At 40.8% G+C, this 14,146-nt stretch overlaps 1 protein-coding gene across 1 annotated transcript; it reads left to right on the top strand.

Moving 5' to 3' along the window:
- Positions 1–3,717: 3,717 nt before the first annotated feature.
- Positions 3,718–13,719, top strand: ppp2cab (protein phosphatase 2 catalytic subunit alpha b). Its single transcript, XM_046411193.1, has 7 exons — positions 3,718–4,075; positions 11,014–11,223; positions 11,336–11,509; positions 11,711–11,800; positions 12,092–12,253; positions 12,658–12,776; positions 12,933–13,719. The coding sequence occupies exons 1-7, from the start codon at positions 3,974–3,976 to the stop codon at positions 13,003–13,005; spliced, it is 930 nt and encodes a 309-aa protein (XP_046267149.1). The 5' UTR covers positions 3,718–3,973; the 3' UTR covers positions 13,006–13,719.
- Positions 13,720–14,146: the final 427 nt, after the last annotated feature.

Raw genomic sequence — 14,146 nt, 5'->3', positions numbered from 1 at the left:
GAAACAGAAAAACCACAGTGCAGCAGCGTCTGGTTCTGCCTGGCACTTTATATTTGTTCTTCTTTGTTTTTTAATAAAGAATGTATTGAGAGATGTGTCATTTTATCACACATATGCACCCTGTGGGAAAAAAACAGATTTGATTTCTTTTAAAATAGAGCGGAATCACAGTATGCATTTACTTTGATTTCACAGGGTCTAAAGATTATCATTCATATCAATATCATTCTTTACAAAGATGATAACTGTAATCCGCCGGAAAATTGTGGTTATAACTAAAGTGGTTACATTGTTTGGAGAGTATTTTACTTCTTGACCTAATGTATGATGGTTATAAAAGCTAGCGAGAGCACCTTTCTTTACACAATAAATATTCTGCACACTTTAAAGGTAACCTGCCTACCTTATCTTCTGTTGTGTGGCAGCAGTGCAACAGTAAAGCAAAACGACCTACCTTTTAATTTGAGTATATTACCCATTTGCCAGCCTCTGTCATCTTGCCTGGCGTTTCACTGTGTTTACAATGGAACCTAACAGGTTTAAATTAAGATGCAATGATTATTAATTGTTAGGGCGATGCTTGTATGTGTCTCAGAGCGTCAGCAAGCAGCCCTGAAAGGCACATTCAGTCTTTGATCGCTGCTTTGGTTTGATGTGCGGCGTCTTTTTGTAGAAGAGGCTGAGGCCAAAATGGACCAGGAAATATATTGCTTCCATCACTTCTGGGGACATAGACTTACATTCATTTCTTGGAGGCTTAACCACCACCTAACCATAACAGAATAAACATGAACTAACCTCAGTCTAACCTTAAAGCAAGTCTTCACTAATATTACGTAATATTTAATGATTTACGTTGTGGGGACTTGCACTTTGTCCCTATAAGTAAGGTGGGTCCTCACAATGTGGCTGTCTAAACAGATTTTTGTCCACACAACTACAGAAATACACATCCACACACACATGAACACACACACACTGAGTCACACACAAGTACGCGAGCAGTATAGCAGAGAAACAGACTGATGTATGCCTTGATGCCTTGGTGGTGTATTGTTCATTTTAAAGCTACATCCACATCTAAAGAATCAGTGCTATGAGGTTGTACTGCAATTTTACTACAGAGAGGGGTCTGTCACAGCAGAATCACAGCAGATCCTGCAGATCTAGTAAAGACACAACACACGACTTAACATACAAAATAAATATTAAGTGACCTTGTGCTACCTTGATGAGGAAACATGAGGCAGTACCCTGACATTTAGACCGCAGCCTGCTGAGGAAAGGAACAGAACATTTTCTTCAGAGAACACACTGTACCTATGATAATCCAGCCTCAGACATGTATATCCTGTTTGCATTATGGAGCTGAGACAACAGGAAATTATTGTGTCAGGAATTTTTTTTCACTCTGAGGAGTTTCATTTAAAATAAATAAACTGAATCATAATCTGAGGAGTTTTTCGAGTGTTTCTTAAACAAAGCCTCTCCATGTTGTAAGCTCAAGGCTCTTTCATAACTCAAAGAAAGGCCTGCTGTGGACTTTACTCAAGGTGAAGCTTGCATATAAATACAAGCTGACATGTCCTTTAGCCAGAAAAGGCAGAAACAGACAGACTTTTTTCTTCATGTGTGACAATATCATGCATTTCCAGCAAAGCAAGATGAGCCTGCTTTTGACTGTTGAGGGGTCACCATAATAGATCAGAGTCACTGATATGTATTGTTTTTTGCTAATGTCCACAGTAAATATATAAATCATTGAAATGGGTCACAAAACATTGAGTGTCATTTTAGAAGAAGTAATTTTTAATAGATGCTTTGCATACAGGACTCAGTCAATTAGTGACTGAGCTCTAGCAGCAATGAATGCACATTTTGAGGCAGCAGGACAATGTGAGGGATTGACTCTAAAGAAACTACAATGTCCTTATTCAAGACACATGTTGCTCAGTTTTACAAGGTGACTCGTTTATTTGCACTTAATGTTTTTGAGACAACAGTGGAGATCTATGGCACAGAGGAACCAGGCTTTGGATAAACACTCCTTGCTGGGTTTGGCCTCCCTATTTTAATCATGAGTTCTATTGATTACATTTCAGGGTGAGGAATTAATATCACTCAGCTTTACAGGACTACAGTCTGGGCAGGATTAATGACAAATTACTTATACACAGTACACACATCAAATATGTCATAGTGAGTAAGAAACTATAAACCATGTCAAGTGTTGCTGAATGGTATTAACATGACCTCATGTTAACATGACCTCATGTTAATACCTGAACTAACTGCACCTTGTTGACACAAATGTAGAGTTCAGGGTCTAGTTGTTGTGTAATTTTGTTTGCCTAATGTTGGATGCATGTGAAACGCTGACCTCATTGCTACACCATAAAACTCACCACATGCTGCTGGGGAACGATGACGTATTCTGTGTGTGTGTGTGTGTGTGTGTGTGTGTGTGTGTGTGTGTGTTGGTAACTTCTCTTTTAAACGACGAGCCAATAAAACCGCAGAGGAAGCAACGCTCTGAACCAATGGCAGAGCTGCAGTCATCGGTCTCCGGCTGCTATTTGTGTCGGGCGGCGCTCTGCGGCTGCGTCAAGTTGGACACATTTAATCAGATGGAGGCGGGAAGTTGGGTCACATTGAAGGAGGGAATCTTTGCTGCAGAAATTCCTACTGACTAAAACAGTACTCAAAGTTTGTAAAACACTTGGTTTCCTTGCACATTTTAATGTTATTTACCAATTGGTGCTTTGTCTTTCCTGACTGCTGAGTCTTTCTCTTCACTTTACTCCAGGCTAAAATCAATGTGAAGAAGTCAAACTCAGAACTTAACTTATGAATGTCAATACAGCTGTCATATGAGTTTAAAAATACTATCTAGAGTTTTTTGTTGTTGTTGCCTGATTTGGTTAAAACTAATCTGTTGCTTACTAGTCACAGGCCTAATGTTTGATCATTTCTTGAGACATTTTTTTTAAAAAAAAGTGGCAAAATTCTTTGATCCAAAACACACACAAAAATAATATTCTTGCATCCTGGTGTGTGTGTGTGTGTGTGTGTGTGTGTGTGTGTGTGTGTGTGTGTGTGTGTGTGTGTGTTTTCAAAAAACAATTCTGAATGTGAATGTTGGCACACATGCATTAGTCTGTGACATTTAGAGATCCCGGTGGACTGTAAGATAGTTCCACCTGTCCTACCTGATGGCAGAATGATATTTATTTTTATTTTTGCTAAATAAATTTCTCAAGATTACAAATGAGAAACACCTTGCTCAAGTTTAATGCATATCAGCTTTCAGTGCCAATCTGTAGTTCCCCCACCGGGCGGGCAGGAAAAATGTGGGTGTGGTGGAGTGATTAATGAGAAAAATGCTCCCCCCCTCCATTAGCCGGCTGATGTGCCCTTGAGCAAGGCACTTAACCCCCCAATATCCTCCCCGGGCGCTTGATGCTGCCCACTGCTCCTGTGTGTGTTTCACTGCATGTAATTTTGCCAGGTGTTGCATGTGTGTGTTCAACTAAGGATGGGTCAAATACAGAAGACGAATTCAGTGTGTGTATGTAAAAATATATATACTGTCAATAAAGCTGATTCTTCTTCTTCTTCTAGAGAAAGCAATGCGTTGCGCCAAACAGAATTTCGTCAGCAGCAATGCTCTTATTTAGAAGGGCACAACCGGAAGTGCGGAGTTTTATTGCATCCAGCGCCACAAAAACAAACTTCCAGGGTGGATCACCGACTGACGTCTACCCGTCCCTCCCTTCAGTTTCAGTTCAGTCAAATCATAGCGACCTGACAGCCAGGGTTAGTTACATGCGTCTTTTAGTTGGAGAGCAATTAGCAGCTTCTGTCTCCGTTTGGTAAGCCCCGGGGAAGAAAAGAACATCTGGGAGAGTCGTCTCCTAACCGAAATCAGCTAACGTGTCGGCAAACGAGCCCCAGCGACCCAGAAAACACACAGATGGACGAAAAGGCGTTTACGAAAGAAATTGATCAGTGGATCGAGCAGCTGAACGAATGCAAACAGCTATCAGAGGGACAAGTAAAAACACTATGTGAAAAGGTGAGATGTTTTAAAGAGACTCCTCTCTTCTCAACCCTAACGTACTGTCAACGTCTTCTCTCTCGTCACCGACGCCTTCCAGACATTCTTAAAATGGCGTCGATAGTGTACATTTCACTGCGCTGTGCTTATATTTGACAAACATTATGAGTGCGGAGTGTTTTTCCTTATCGGTCATTTGGTTCGGTGCCTGTCGGAAATCTTTGGAAATAATGAAGTACAGACACAACTTGTCGGTTAGTGTGGCTTTGGCAGCCTGGAGGGGTCATAATGCTGTGAATTCAAGTCACATTCCGCATTTACAGCCCGACTCATTCAGGCTGTCACTGTGTCCTGTGGCATCTCTTTTAGCTCGGTAGCTGTGGAAGTAAAAGTTCACTCAAGTTTCAGTCGCTGCGTGACTGCTTAATTACTCCACAGGTACGTGATTGAAACGGAATTTTATGTGGAAATGACAAAAACAGTAGTGTTTCAAGCCTTTCCGCCACACAAGATCGTATTTTAATATAAAGCGCAGTAAATTGAAGCCCTTAAATGTTATTGCAGATTGTGAGCTGAGATGCGGTGGGTTTATCATTCCCCTTTGCACGTGGGCTAATAACGTCACATCATTACTCTGTTTTTCTCAGAAGAAGTCAAGAAAGTGTCAATAAACCTCTGACCCCGTCCTTTATTTGGCTTCTGACTCACTTCTGTGTCAATAATTTGTGAGATTGGCTTCTTTACTAGGTCACAAATTAATCATTTTCCAACCTTAAACATGACCCTGGATGACGTAGTTGGTAACAGAAACATCATGGGAGCTCCTGAGCCTTTCTGGTTATATATATGTACATACACAGGGCAACCTAATGCAAGAAAATGATGTTTAAGCTGAAAATAATGTGAACGAACGACTGGTCCTAATGCTCCTGATTTTATGGCTAGACTTTTCCTCTGACACTGACGTCTTTGTGGTCACAGGTGTATTGTCAGCCAAGTGTGGCTTTGACCTTTTGCTTGTTGCTTATTTAACTGACACGAACATGTACATGACACATCCAGTGTTTTCAGTAGGCGTACATGTTTTTGCTCTGTCCCTGCATTAGCTGTGGTTCCTGTCAAGCCGATTCTGCTGACATGTCTGGGCTGAGCCAGAGCTTAACCCCAATCTCTCCCCCCCAACATCCTTTCCTCTCAGACCACCTGCTGATTTTCGGCTCTAGATGTTTGAGTTAAGGAGAAGAATTTTAGGCTGAGACTCTCAAACATACATTTTTTATCATCAAAATGTGGTGCTTTATAGTAATTTATTAAAACTACATTGCTGGTGCTTCCAGAAAGTCTTACCCCTCTATTCCAAAGTAAATTATATTGTTGCTGCCTTATGTCATGCTCTATTTAGGCATCCATTGCCGAGGAAATTGACACCTCTAGCTCTGATTGTTGGATGTCAGAGTTAAAAGCCCTGACTGACAACAAACCCTGACAGTTTGATGTGGTTAACTCCACAGTAAATGTGTCTGGTGACCTGGTTTTCTTCAAATTTCAAATTTGCTGTTAAGCTTAACCTTGATAACAGAAGCTAAATTTGGACAGATTTTTTTTTTTAAAACTGCCATTTGTCACATCTGTTTGGCTTTCTTTAGTGCAGCTCTTTTCCCTCTCAGGTCGTAAAGGGACTGAAAAGGAAGGCTCACTACCATGTTTGGAGTGCTGTGTACTGACGGTTAATGGCATGCTATTTTCGACTGGTTTGTTAGTCCCACCGTTTTGTTTTGTTTTTTTTTTCCACATCTCTGATATGGTCAGTCCCAGTAGTTTAACCCTGTTATTCACTCTGTGGGTCAAGATCTCAAAATGGACACTCCGTGCAGCATATTGGTGGTTGTGAATCCTGCGGCAGGTTTGTGTCTGCTCTAAAAGTTGTAGGCATGTATTTGGCTTTGTTATTTTCCAGATTTATACCTTTGTGCCACCTTCTATTTAATGTTAGAAACTCTTAGGAGCTCGGGATGACTTAAAAGGAATTTATGTTGAATTGATTGGCTTTTTTCCAGCTGATATGCTATTAAATATCACTGCATTCATCTGTCCTGCAATGCTGGACAACTGGATTGATTTGCAGTCCCTGTGAACAGTTGTTTTGTGAATCCACAGAAATACAGTCAACAAGTAACATGCAGATGGAGGAACTCCACAAATAATGTTGCGTTTTTCTTTCTTGTTGCTTGTCACCGTTTCCACCGAAATGCAGCAAATATGCCATGAAAGTCATTGAGGGGACAAAGGAAGGCTGTACGTTTTTAGCACACTGAGGCCGTGTTATTGTCACAGCACTTATGAGCTCATAACTGCTCCAAAGTACCATCCACCTGCATCCATCCATCCATCCTCCTCTGACTTTTGTCAATGCACTCTGCAGGATTCACCTACACAACTTCCTCACTCGTTTAAAAATAGAGGATATGATTGATTTTTTTTTTTGTTGCATCACTAACACAACCAAAGCTGTTGTTGCTGAGGGGATCAGAGTGTGTGACTCAGGATTACACTGTTCATTGTGACTCAGAGAGCGGCCGTCTCTGTTTTAGGATGTATGGGGGTGTGAAGGAATGAGATGTGCTGTGCTATCTGGCCTTAGTCTTTTCATTTCTGATTTCCAGCTCTCTAACATGCTGGATATGCCAGAGTTTCTGTCTGGTGTCCAGTGTGTGTGGACGAGGGAATACTTGCCAACTTTATCTTCTTCATCATAATCAGTGCAGATTTGTCAGTTTTCAGCATTGCAGTACCTCCCCCATCTCCCAAGGCCCTAGTTGTATTTTGGAAGAGTTGTTTGTTTGCAGAGTAGTGATGTCATCTGTTTGATAATTTAGTAGTATTTACTCTTGTTGCCATGTTCAAATTAAGTGACTGCAGATAAGGCTCTGTTCACTGGAAATTGGTTTTATGTCCCTGTCAATAACACAGAGCAAATCTAATTTAAGGCTTAACACGTGCCTTTTTACCTCTTCTGTTCAAAAATACATCTTTGCAGAGTTATATAACCGTTCAGATGTTTTTTTTTGTCTTGAAGTTTAAGGCCCTGTTTTGTTTATAGCTTTGGTCATTTGATTTCCTTATGAGGCAACATTTGCTAATGGTTTAGTTGAGATCCACTCTGTTTTTCTTGTCTTGAGTAAGGTGAATCATCTACAGAGCCCTTTAAAATTGAGGAATTTGCACAAGCCACTAAGTGGTGCAGAACATAGCAATAGTACAGAAGTATAAATAGAAAATTTTCTCATGAAAGGTGGGGGAAATTTTCATATCTGAGGTCTTCAAATATTAATGTCATATGGCATCATCTAAAGTGTGTCAGAATGATGTAACGATAAGATGACGATATGTTCCCCACTTCCTGGAGTTGAAGTCCCCTTTGTGATTTCTGTCTACGTTAAAACCATTCTGAGGCATCTAGTCAGGGCAGCAAATAAAACTTGCTTTGGCAACAGTAAGAAGGACCGTTCCAAACAGTGAGCTGCGTTCCTACAATAACATCTGATAAGTGAACTAAATGTGCATTATTCATTAAGCAGAGCATAAAAATCCCAAGGTGTGTGTAACAGTGACTGTTACAGCATCATAAGAACAGTACAAACAGAAAAAATGTTCAACAATGCAGTTATCCCACACTGTGAACACACTCCAACCAAAATGATTTACTCTTAACAAAAGGTTCCTAAATGTATCTCAGCAAAATTCAGAGTGTCACAGCAGAAAAGCTGACAAACACAGACACAATCTGCCATCATTTGGCTGCCCACTGGCGTTGATTTTCACGCTGATTATGGTGCTGTTGTCAGGAAGATGCTTAACCTTTGACTATCATAATCGTCTTGGGTGAGATCATCGTTTGCGGTTGTAGTTTTGCCCCGTCGTCAAGTTCTCTCCAGGAGAACCTTTGGCTGTGTTTAACTCACTTTAATAGGATTACGGTATATTGTAGCAGCTGTGAAAATGCTGACTTCACTTCTCAGCTCTCGACTAAGCAGTTTGTTGACTCTGTGGCGTCTGACGTCTTGGGAATAGCTGGAATGTGGGCTGAGGTTCCTTCCCTGCAGCCTATCCTTTCTGCTACAGGTGTGGTCTGTACTTTGGGCAAGGCGCTTATGTAACCTGTGCCGTCATCCTTTTCATTCACAGCTGGACTGTATCCATGGTATGAGCTTCATGGACAAACACGTCTCTCCCGGACTAAATTTGGAGGCTATCACTTAATTCAAGCTTAAACTGGGTTTTATGAAAACCTTTGAAAATTGGTACGATGAGCAACAGTGTTTTGTTGTTTTCTGTCATGTTGCTTTTTAAATGTGTTGTTATATGATTGCAAAATGAAATCTGGTAATGGATATTTGCTGTATTCTTTCTAAATCAGGCAAATTTTTGCTGATTGCAGTGGAAGCTGCTACAACCATCTGTAAAAATAGATAATTAAGTTAATTTACAGCTGCAAGGTTGTGGTTAAAGGTTAAAACTCTCTAGACTGGGCAGGGAAACAAGAGGATAAAAAGTGAATAGTCAGAGTCACAGCACACAGCGAGAACATATTACTCATATCTATTGTCAGAGAGGTTGGCCTCACACAAAGTGAACATTAATCAAGTTATAATGCCGTTAAATCAATTTAGGACACACAGGTGATATTTGATCCGACACTGATCATATTACTCAATTACAGTTTTGTCTAAGGTTTAAAAGCTTGAAGCCTCTTTCAGTGTCATGCACAGGCAAGACAGTTTCCTAATGTCTTTTTAAACTTTTGTTTAAACCCAGTGTCTGGTATGTAAATTAACATTATATAAGAGGATTCTTTTTCTTTATTATTCTTTTTATTTCCAGCAGTAACAATAGAGGTTTGTTTGGAAAAAGATGAGGAACTGGACTGTAGTATAATTATTAATATTTCCAAATATTTCTGTATGAGAATAATAATTTCTGTTTTATTAAATTTATTATCATTATGATTAATAAACAGTGAATTATAAATAGATTTACAGAAGGACTGACCAGACCCAAATACATGTTTGTTTATGTTCCCCTTATCTCACTTAAAATAATTAGGAGTGGAGGATGAAAATATATTGCTGTTTCTCTTTAATGCAGGCATGTAGAATATTCTCTCTGGTTTAGTGCCTCAGTGGCTTTAGAGCCAGAAGCCCTGGTCAATCTATCATCCGCAGACCAGTCATTGAAATGCCTCCTGCCACATGGTAGTACAGGCACAAGGAGGGTGTGTACGTGTCTGTAATGTAGGTCAGCATTGTGCAGAGCTGCAGTCCCATCCCGGTCACTCTGGGTCTCTCTCTCCCTCTCTCTGTCCCATCTGCTTGGGTGACAGGCCAACTTCCGCACCCTGTCAGTGTCAATTCTGTCTTCATCTCGTCCTGGTCGCATTTGTCGTTTAAAGGGAAGAGCATAAAATGTGGGCTGTCCAAAATTAGGGATGTGAAATTTAAGTAAAAAAAAAAAAACAAAGACAGGACACAACAAATCCTATTGCAGAGGCACTGTGACCTTTTCTCTGGAATCATGTCTCAGTACTTACTTAAGAATGGCTGGTGTATAAAGTGTGATTCCCATCCTGGTTTCTGTTGTCAGCCTTTCTTTGTGTACAGATGCTTCACTCGCTCTCGCTCTCTCTCTCTCTTCTTGCTTCATATCTCCCACCATCTGACATGTCTGGTGGTCATTCAGCTCAGGGCGTTTCTCTCGCAGCCTGAGGATTTGTTTGCCTCAAAGCTCCTTAAAACGGCTCATCCAGCTGACTGACCCCTGAGTCAGACCTGCAAAGCCAGACTGAATCCAGGAATAGACCTTGTTGTGGTTCTTCAGATTTAGTATTGGTGGTGTGTAAAGCTTTCCCATTGTTTTCAGTTTTGTTTTAATGGGACAAGTACCGTTAGAGGCCGCATAATCATTCCACACCTGCTTAGTGAAAATGATTAAAAGAATGCTTGCATGCCTTTTCAAATTCATTTATCCTACCATGTAGTTAAAACTCCCTAATTGTACATCTCCATATAAACTGAGGAGAGTCTGTCACTTGACGAGGTGGTTGTTTAAATGATGCCAGATTAACTTTTTTTTCCCCCTTATTAGCGCAATTGCCGAAGAATATGCAAAGAATCTGCATATTGTTTCATCTGTGTTTGCATACCTCTTATTTGAGTAGAATCAGCTGACAACAGTAATCAAGTGTTTCCTCTAAAAACACTCTTGCTCTAGGCAACATACTGAGTCATATGCTGCTGCAGCAGTTTTAGACTGTGCCGTGATGAATTCTGGGTAGAATGGACAGTGTCCAAAAAAAGCATGTTTGACATTTCTCCTTTTGGATGTAGTGGCTGACTGTTCCCATAGCTCTCTCTTAGCTGGAGTCCTCATAAAGCAATAAAAAAACAAGTATTACATTCAAAAGCAGTGACTGTTTTCCTCTCTGTTCTCAGCTGTTGAACCATCACACTAATTGATTTTGCTAATTGTTGCAGTGCAACCAAAGCTGTCTTTCCAAGCTCTCCAAGGCAAGCCCACAGGAAACAACGCACACACACAGTATAGGGGGCACGGGACGTGTAGGGGCTTATTTCCTTGGAGAGATTATGGTGTTGATGTTACTTTTGTAATCGCTGTGTAGCATCTTAATGTGGACCCCACTGGAGGCTGATGTGGAAATTGAGCAGAGAGGTTGGCCGGAAATTGTCTGTTCCTGAAAGAAAAAAGATGGAGAACAAAGAATCACATAGAAAATTACAGTGTATAGAACATCTGATTACAGAGCGGGATCACTTTGATTTTCCTGCATTTCAATGAGCAAAACTGAGTAAAGCGGCACACAGCATAAAAACCCTTTAGGTTTTTATCCTGTGCAGATTGTATTTCTCACAATTAAATGTGTGGGATTTTTTTTCCTCCAGGCAAAGGAGATTCTGACCAAGGAGTCAAACGTGCAAGAAGTGAGATGTCCGGTGACAGTGTGCGGCGACGTCCACGGGCAGTTCCACGACCTCATGGAGCTGTTCAAGATCGGAGGCAAATCTCCAGACACAAACTATTTGTTCATGGGAGACTATGTAGACAGAGGGTACTACTCCGTAGAAACTGTCACTTTACTAGTAGCACTTAAGGTAAGTGATAATTTAAAACCTTCTCACACGTTTGACTTGTTCCGAAATTGAATTTTAACAGGGCTTTTTAGGAAAAAAGTGAACATACAGCTCTGTTCTCTGCTCGTTTCAGGTACGCTACCGAGAGCGCATCACAATCCTCAGAGGGAACCACGAGAGCAGACAGATCACACAAGTGTACGGCTTCTATGATGAGTGCCTAAGGAAATATGGTAATGCCAACGTTTGGAAGTACTTCACAGACCTGTTTGATTATCTCCCCCTCACCGCCTTGGTAGACTCTCAGGTGAGAACACGCCTCGATTCCTTTCACAGATATGATAAATATGCACTGAGCAGCTACAGGACTTCATCTTGTGACAGAGTTTTATTGCACTGTTAGGTCAGAAAACACTGGTTCAGTGATGTGATGGATGCACAAGGTCATGGTCAGAGAGAAGTGCTGGTACTTTCTTGTAATTCTGAAATGTTCCTTTTGTCCGTCCAGATTTTCTGCCTCCATGGAGGCCTGTCACCGTCCATAGATACCTTGGATCACATCAGAGCGCTGGATCGTTTGCAAGAAGTTCCACACGAGGTAAAGATAGTACCTAAATGTCTCTAATTTTCAAGCGCAAAGTTACAAGCTGTTTCACGGTCAGGAACATCAAGATTAAGCTCAACAAAACAAAGAATTAAACACAAAATGGTGTGATGTGGTTGTAAAATAACTGTCATAAAGTAAGTTAAGTTTATTTGCAAGTAAACAAGATGGTGGCTTTTCATATGACTAAAACTGCGAATGTGTCTGTATTTCTTTGCTAACGTGCTCCTCCTCTTCCTCCTCCTCCTCCTCCTCCTCCTCCTCCTCCTCCTTTGCCTTTCGCAGGGTCCCATGTGTGACCTGCTTTGGTCAGATCCTGATGACCGTGGTGGCTGGGGCATCTCCCCTCGAGGAGCTGGCTACACTTTTGGCCAGGACATCTCTGAGACTTTCAACCATGCCAACCGCCTCACACTGGTGTCCCGTGCCCACCAGCTGGTTATGGAGGTACGTGTGTCTATACAGTATGCGTGCTGTGTATGTGCTGCTGAGGATGATATAATCTGAGACCAGAAAAGTCAATTTACGTGTTTGTAATTTTACCAGACAAATGTGAATTTTAGTATACATTAGTTCAGTGAGTAGTACAGTACATAGATGTCCTAGCTACAGTCATGAATTACCCTCCCTTGTTGTGTTTATTCATTCACAAAATGTTGAACAAAAACTTCATTAAACAAAAAATTTTCCAAACCACCAGTGCTACAAAAAAACCATAGGACAAACAATTAGGTATAACTAGCTAGCACTCTCACTCTGAGTTCAACGACATTTTAGATTTGCATCATAGTTAGACTCTCTCCTGCATTTTATATCTGTGGTGAATAATGCATGAAGTATGCTTCCCCCAGGGTTACAACTGGTGCCATGAGAGGAATGTGGTGACAATATTTAGTGCTCCTAACTACTGCTACCGCTGCGGCAACCAGGCAGCTATCATGGAACTGGACGACACCCTCAAATACTCATTGTAAGTATGACGAACATGCGCTGAGAAATGCTGCATCCAGTCAGAATCAAGTGTTCACCCAGACTGCAGTATAAACTAATGAAAGATACTTGAACATTATTGGTCAACAAATCTTATTAATTTTTCTCCTTTTTTGTTTTCCCTCCTTCTAACCAGCTTGCAGTTTGATCCTGCGCCTCGCAGAGGGGAGCCTCATGTCACTCGCCGCACCCCAGACTACTTCCTGTAAACTCTGACCTTTGCCCCTTGTACAGTCAGGTCCAGTATTGCCATGATATATGACCTTCAACCTTTAACAATATGAATGAGGAAGGGGAGGGTGGGAAACTGCAGCAGTGCACATTGTATATCCACACAAAGACCTATTTAAGCATTTAGCAAAAACAATGTCTGTGTGTCTATGGATGGACCAAAAGGTGTGTGCCATAATCATTACAATATTAATTGCTGAGGACTTTGTATTGAAAATCTCCCCACTATGTAAAACAACAGAGATGTTTAAATATCTCGTCCTGTCCCTGTGTAGCTGGACTGATGGCACCCGAGATCCAAGAGAAAAATCTACTACTTTGAATGCGGCTGTTTGAACCCCATATGCCATGGCTTACATTTAGGAGATCTGAACGTGATCTGTTTGCACTTTTGTAAATCTAAAGAAATGTAACATATGTCAAAAGACAGAAATTATTTCACACTACAAATGTTTTTCTTGTTTTGTTTTTGATTTTTTTTTTTTTTAAGTACATATAAAGCCCCCCCATCAGACAAGTTTTACACAAAGTTTCTTTGTCCTGTGTAACTTATAAGGAAATCTCTTCTTATGCAGCTTGGTGTATATGATAGATGATGGAGTGTTCATCCACATCAACTCACTGACTCCCTCTGAACTACAGTCTGTATTAACCAAACCATTTGAATAATAAAGATGAAAGTGGCTCCTTGATGCAACTGTGCTGTTCTCTTTCTTTTCTTTGTATGATACTGAACTGAACCAACTGGATGTCAGCCAGTTCACCAACCAGTGAGTAAGATGGCTGCTGGTTGGCTGGCGGTCCTACAGTTGAGGGAATTAGTTCAGGATGTGTCTTTTGGAAAAGTTTTCACATTTATGACTTTCCCCTTGCGGAATGCTCCTATAATGGTAACTAAACTGTCTCACGGCTAGATAGCTTGCAGGATATGCTGGTTAATAGATAATAGATAATTTTATCAAGAAATAATATTTAAAAAAGCAGACCTTATCATGTTTCCCACATACCAGTGCCATTTTCATTCACTGCCTTCTTGCATCCAGCCAGTAAGGTTAGCTGTATTTTTTTCTTTTGAGTCTCAACTGTAGTCTTCACCTTGGAACAGTTTGCCGAAAGGCT

Source organism: Scatophagus argus, chromosome 14 (assembly GCF_020382885.2).
Source record: "Scatophagus argus isolate fScaArg1 chromosome 14, fScaArg1.pri, whole genome shotgun sequence".
NCBI lineage: Eukaryota > Metazoa > Chordata > Actinopteri > Scatophagidae > Scatophagus > Scatophagus argus.
The sequence above is the reverse complement of the archived record's forward strand: the minus strand, read 5'-3'. Positions and strand labels throughout refer to the sequence as shown.

Excerpts from the sequence above, each read along its gene's own strand:
- ppp2cab (XM_046411193.1), top strand. The coding sequence starts at position 3,974 with ATGGACGAAAAGGCGTTTACGAAAGAAATTGATCAGTGGATCGAGCAG. Across the intron at positions 11,510-11,710 it reads CCGCCTTGGTAGACTCTCAG|ATTTTCTGCCTCCATGGAGG; the intron begins GTGAGAACACGC and ends TTGTCCGTCCAG. Across the intron at positions 11,801-12,091 it reads TGCAAGAAGTTCCACACGAG|GGTCCCATGTGTGACCTGCT; the intron begins GTAAAGATAGTA and ends TGCCTTTCGCAG.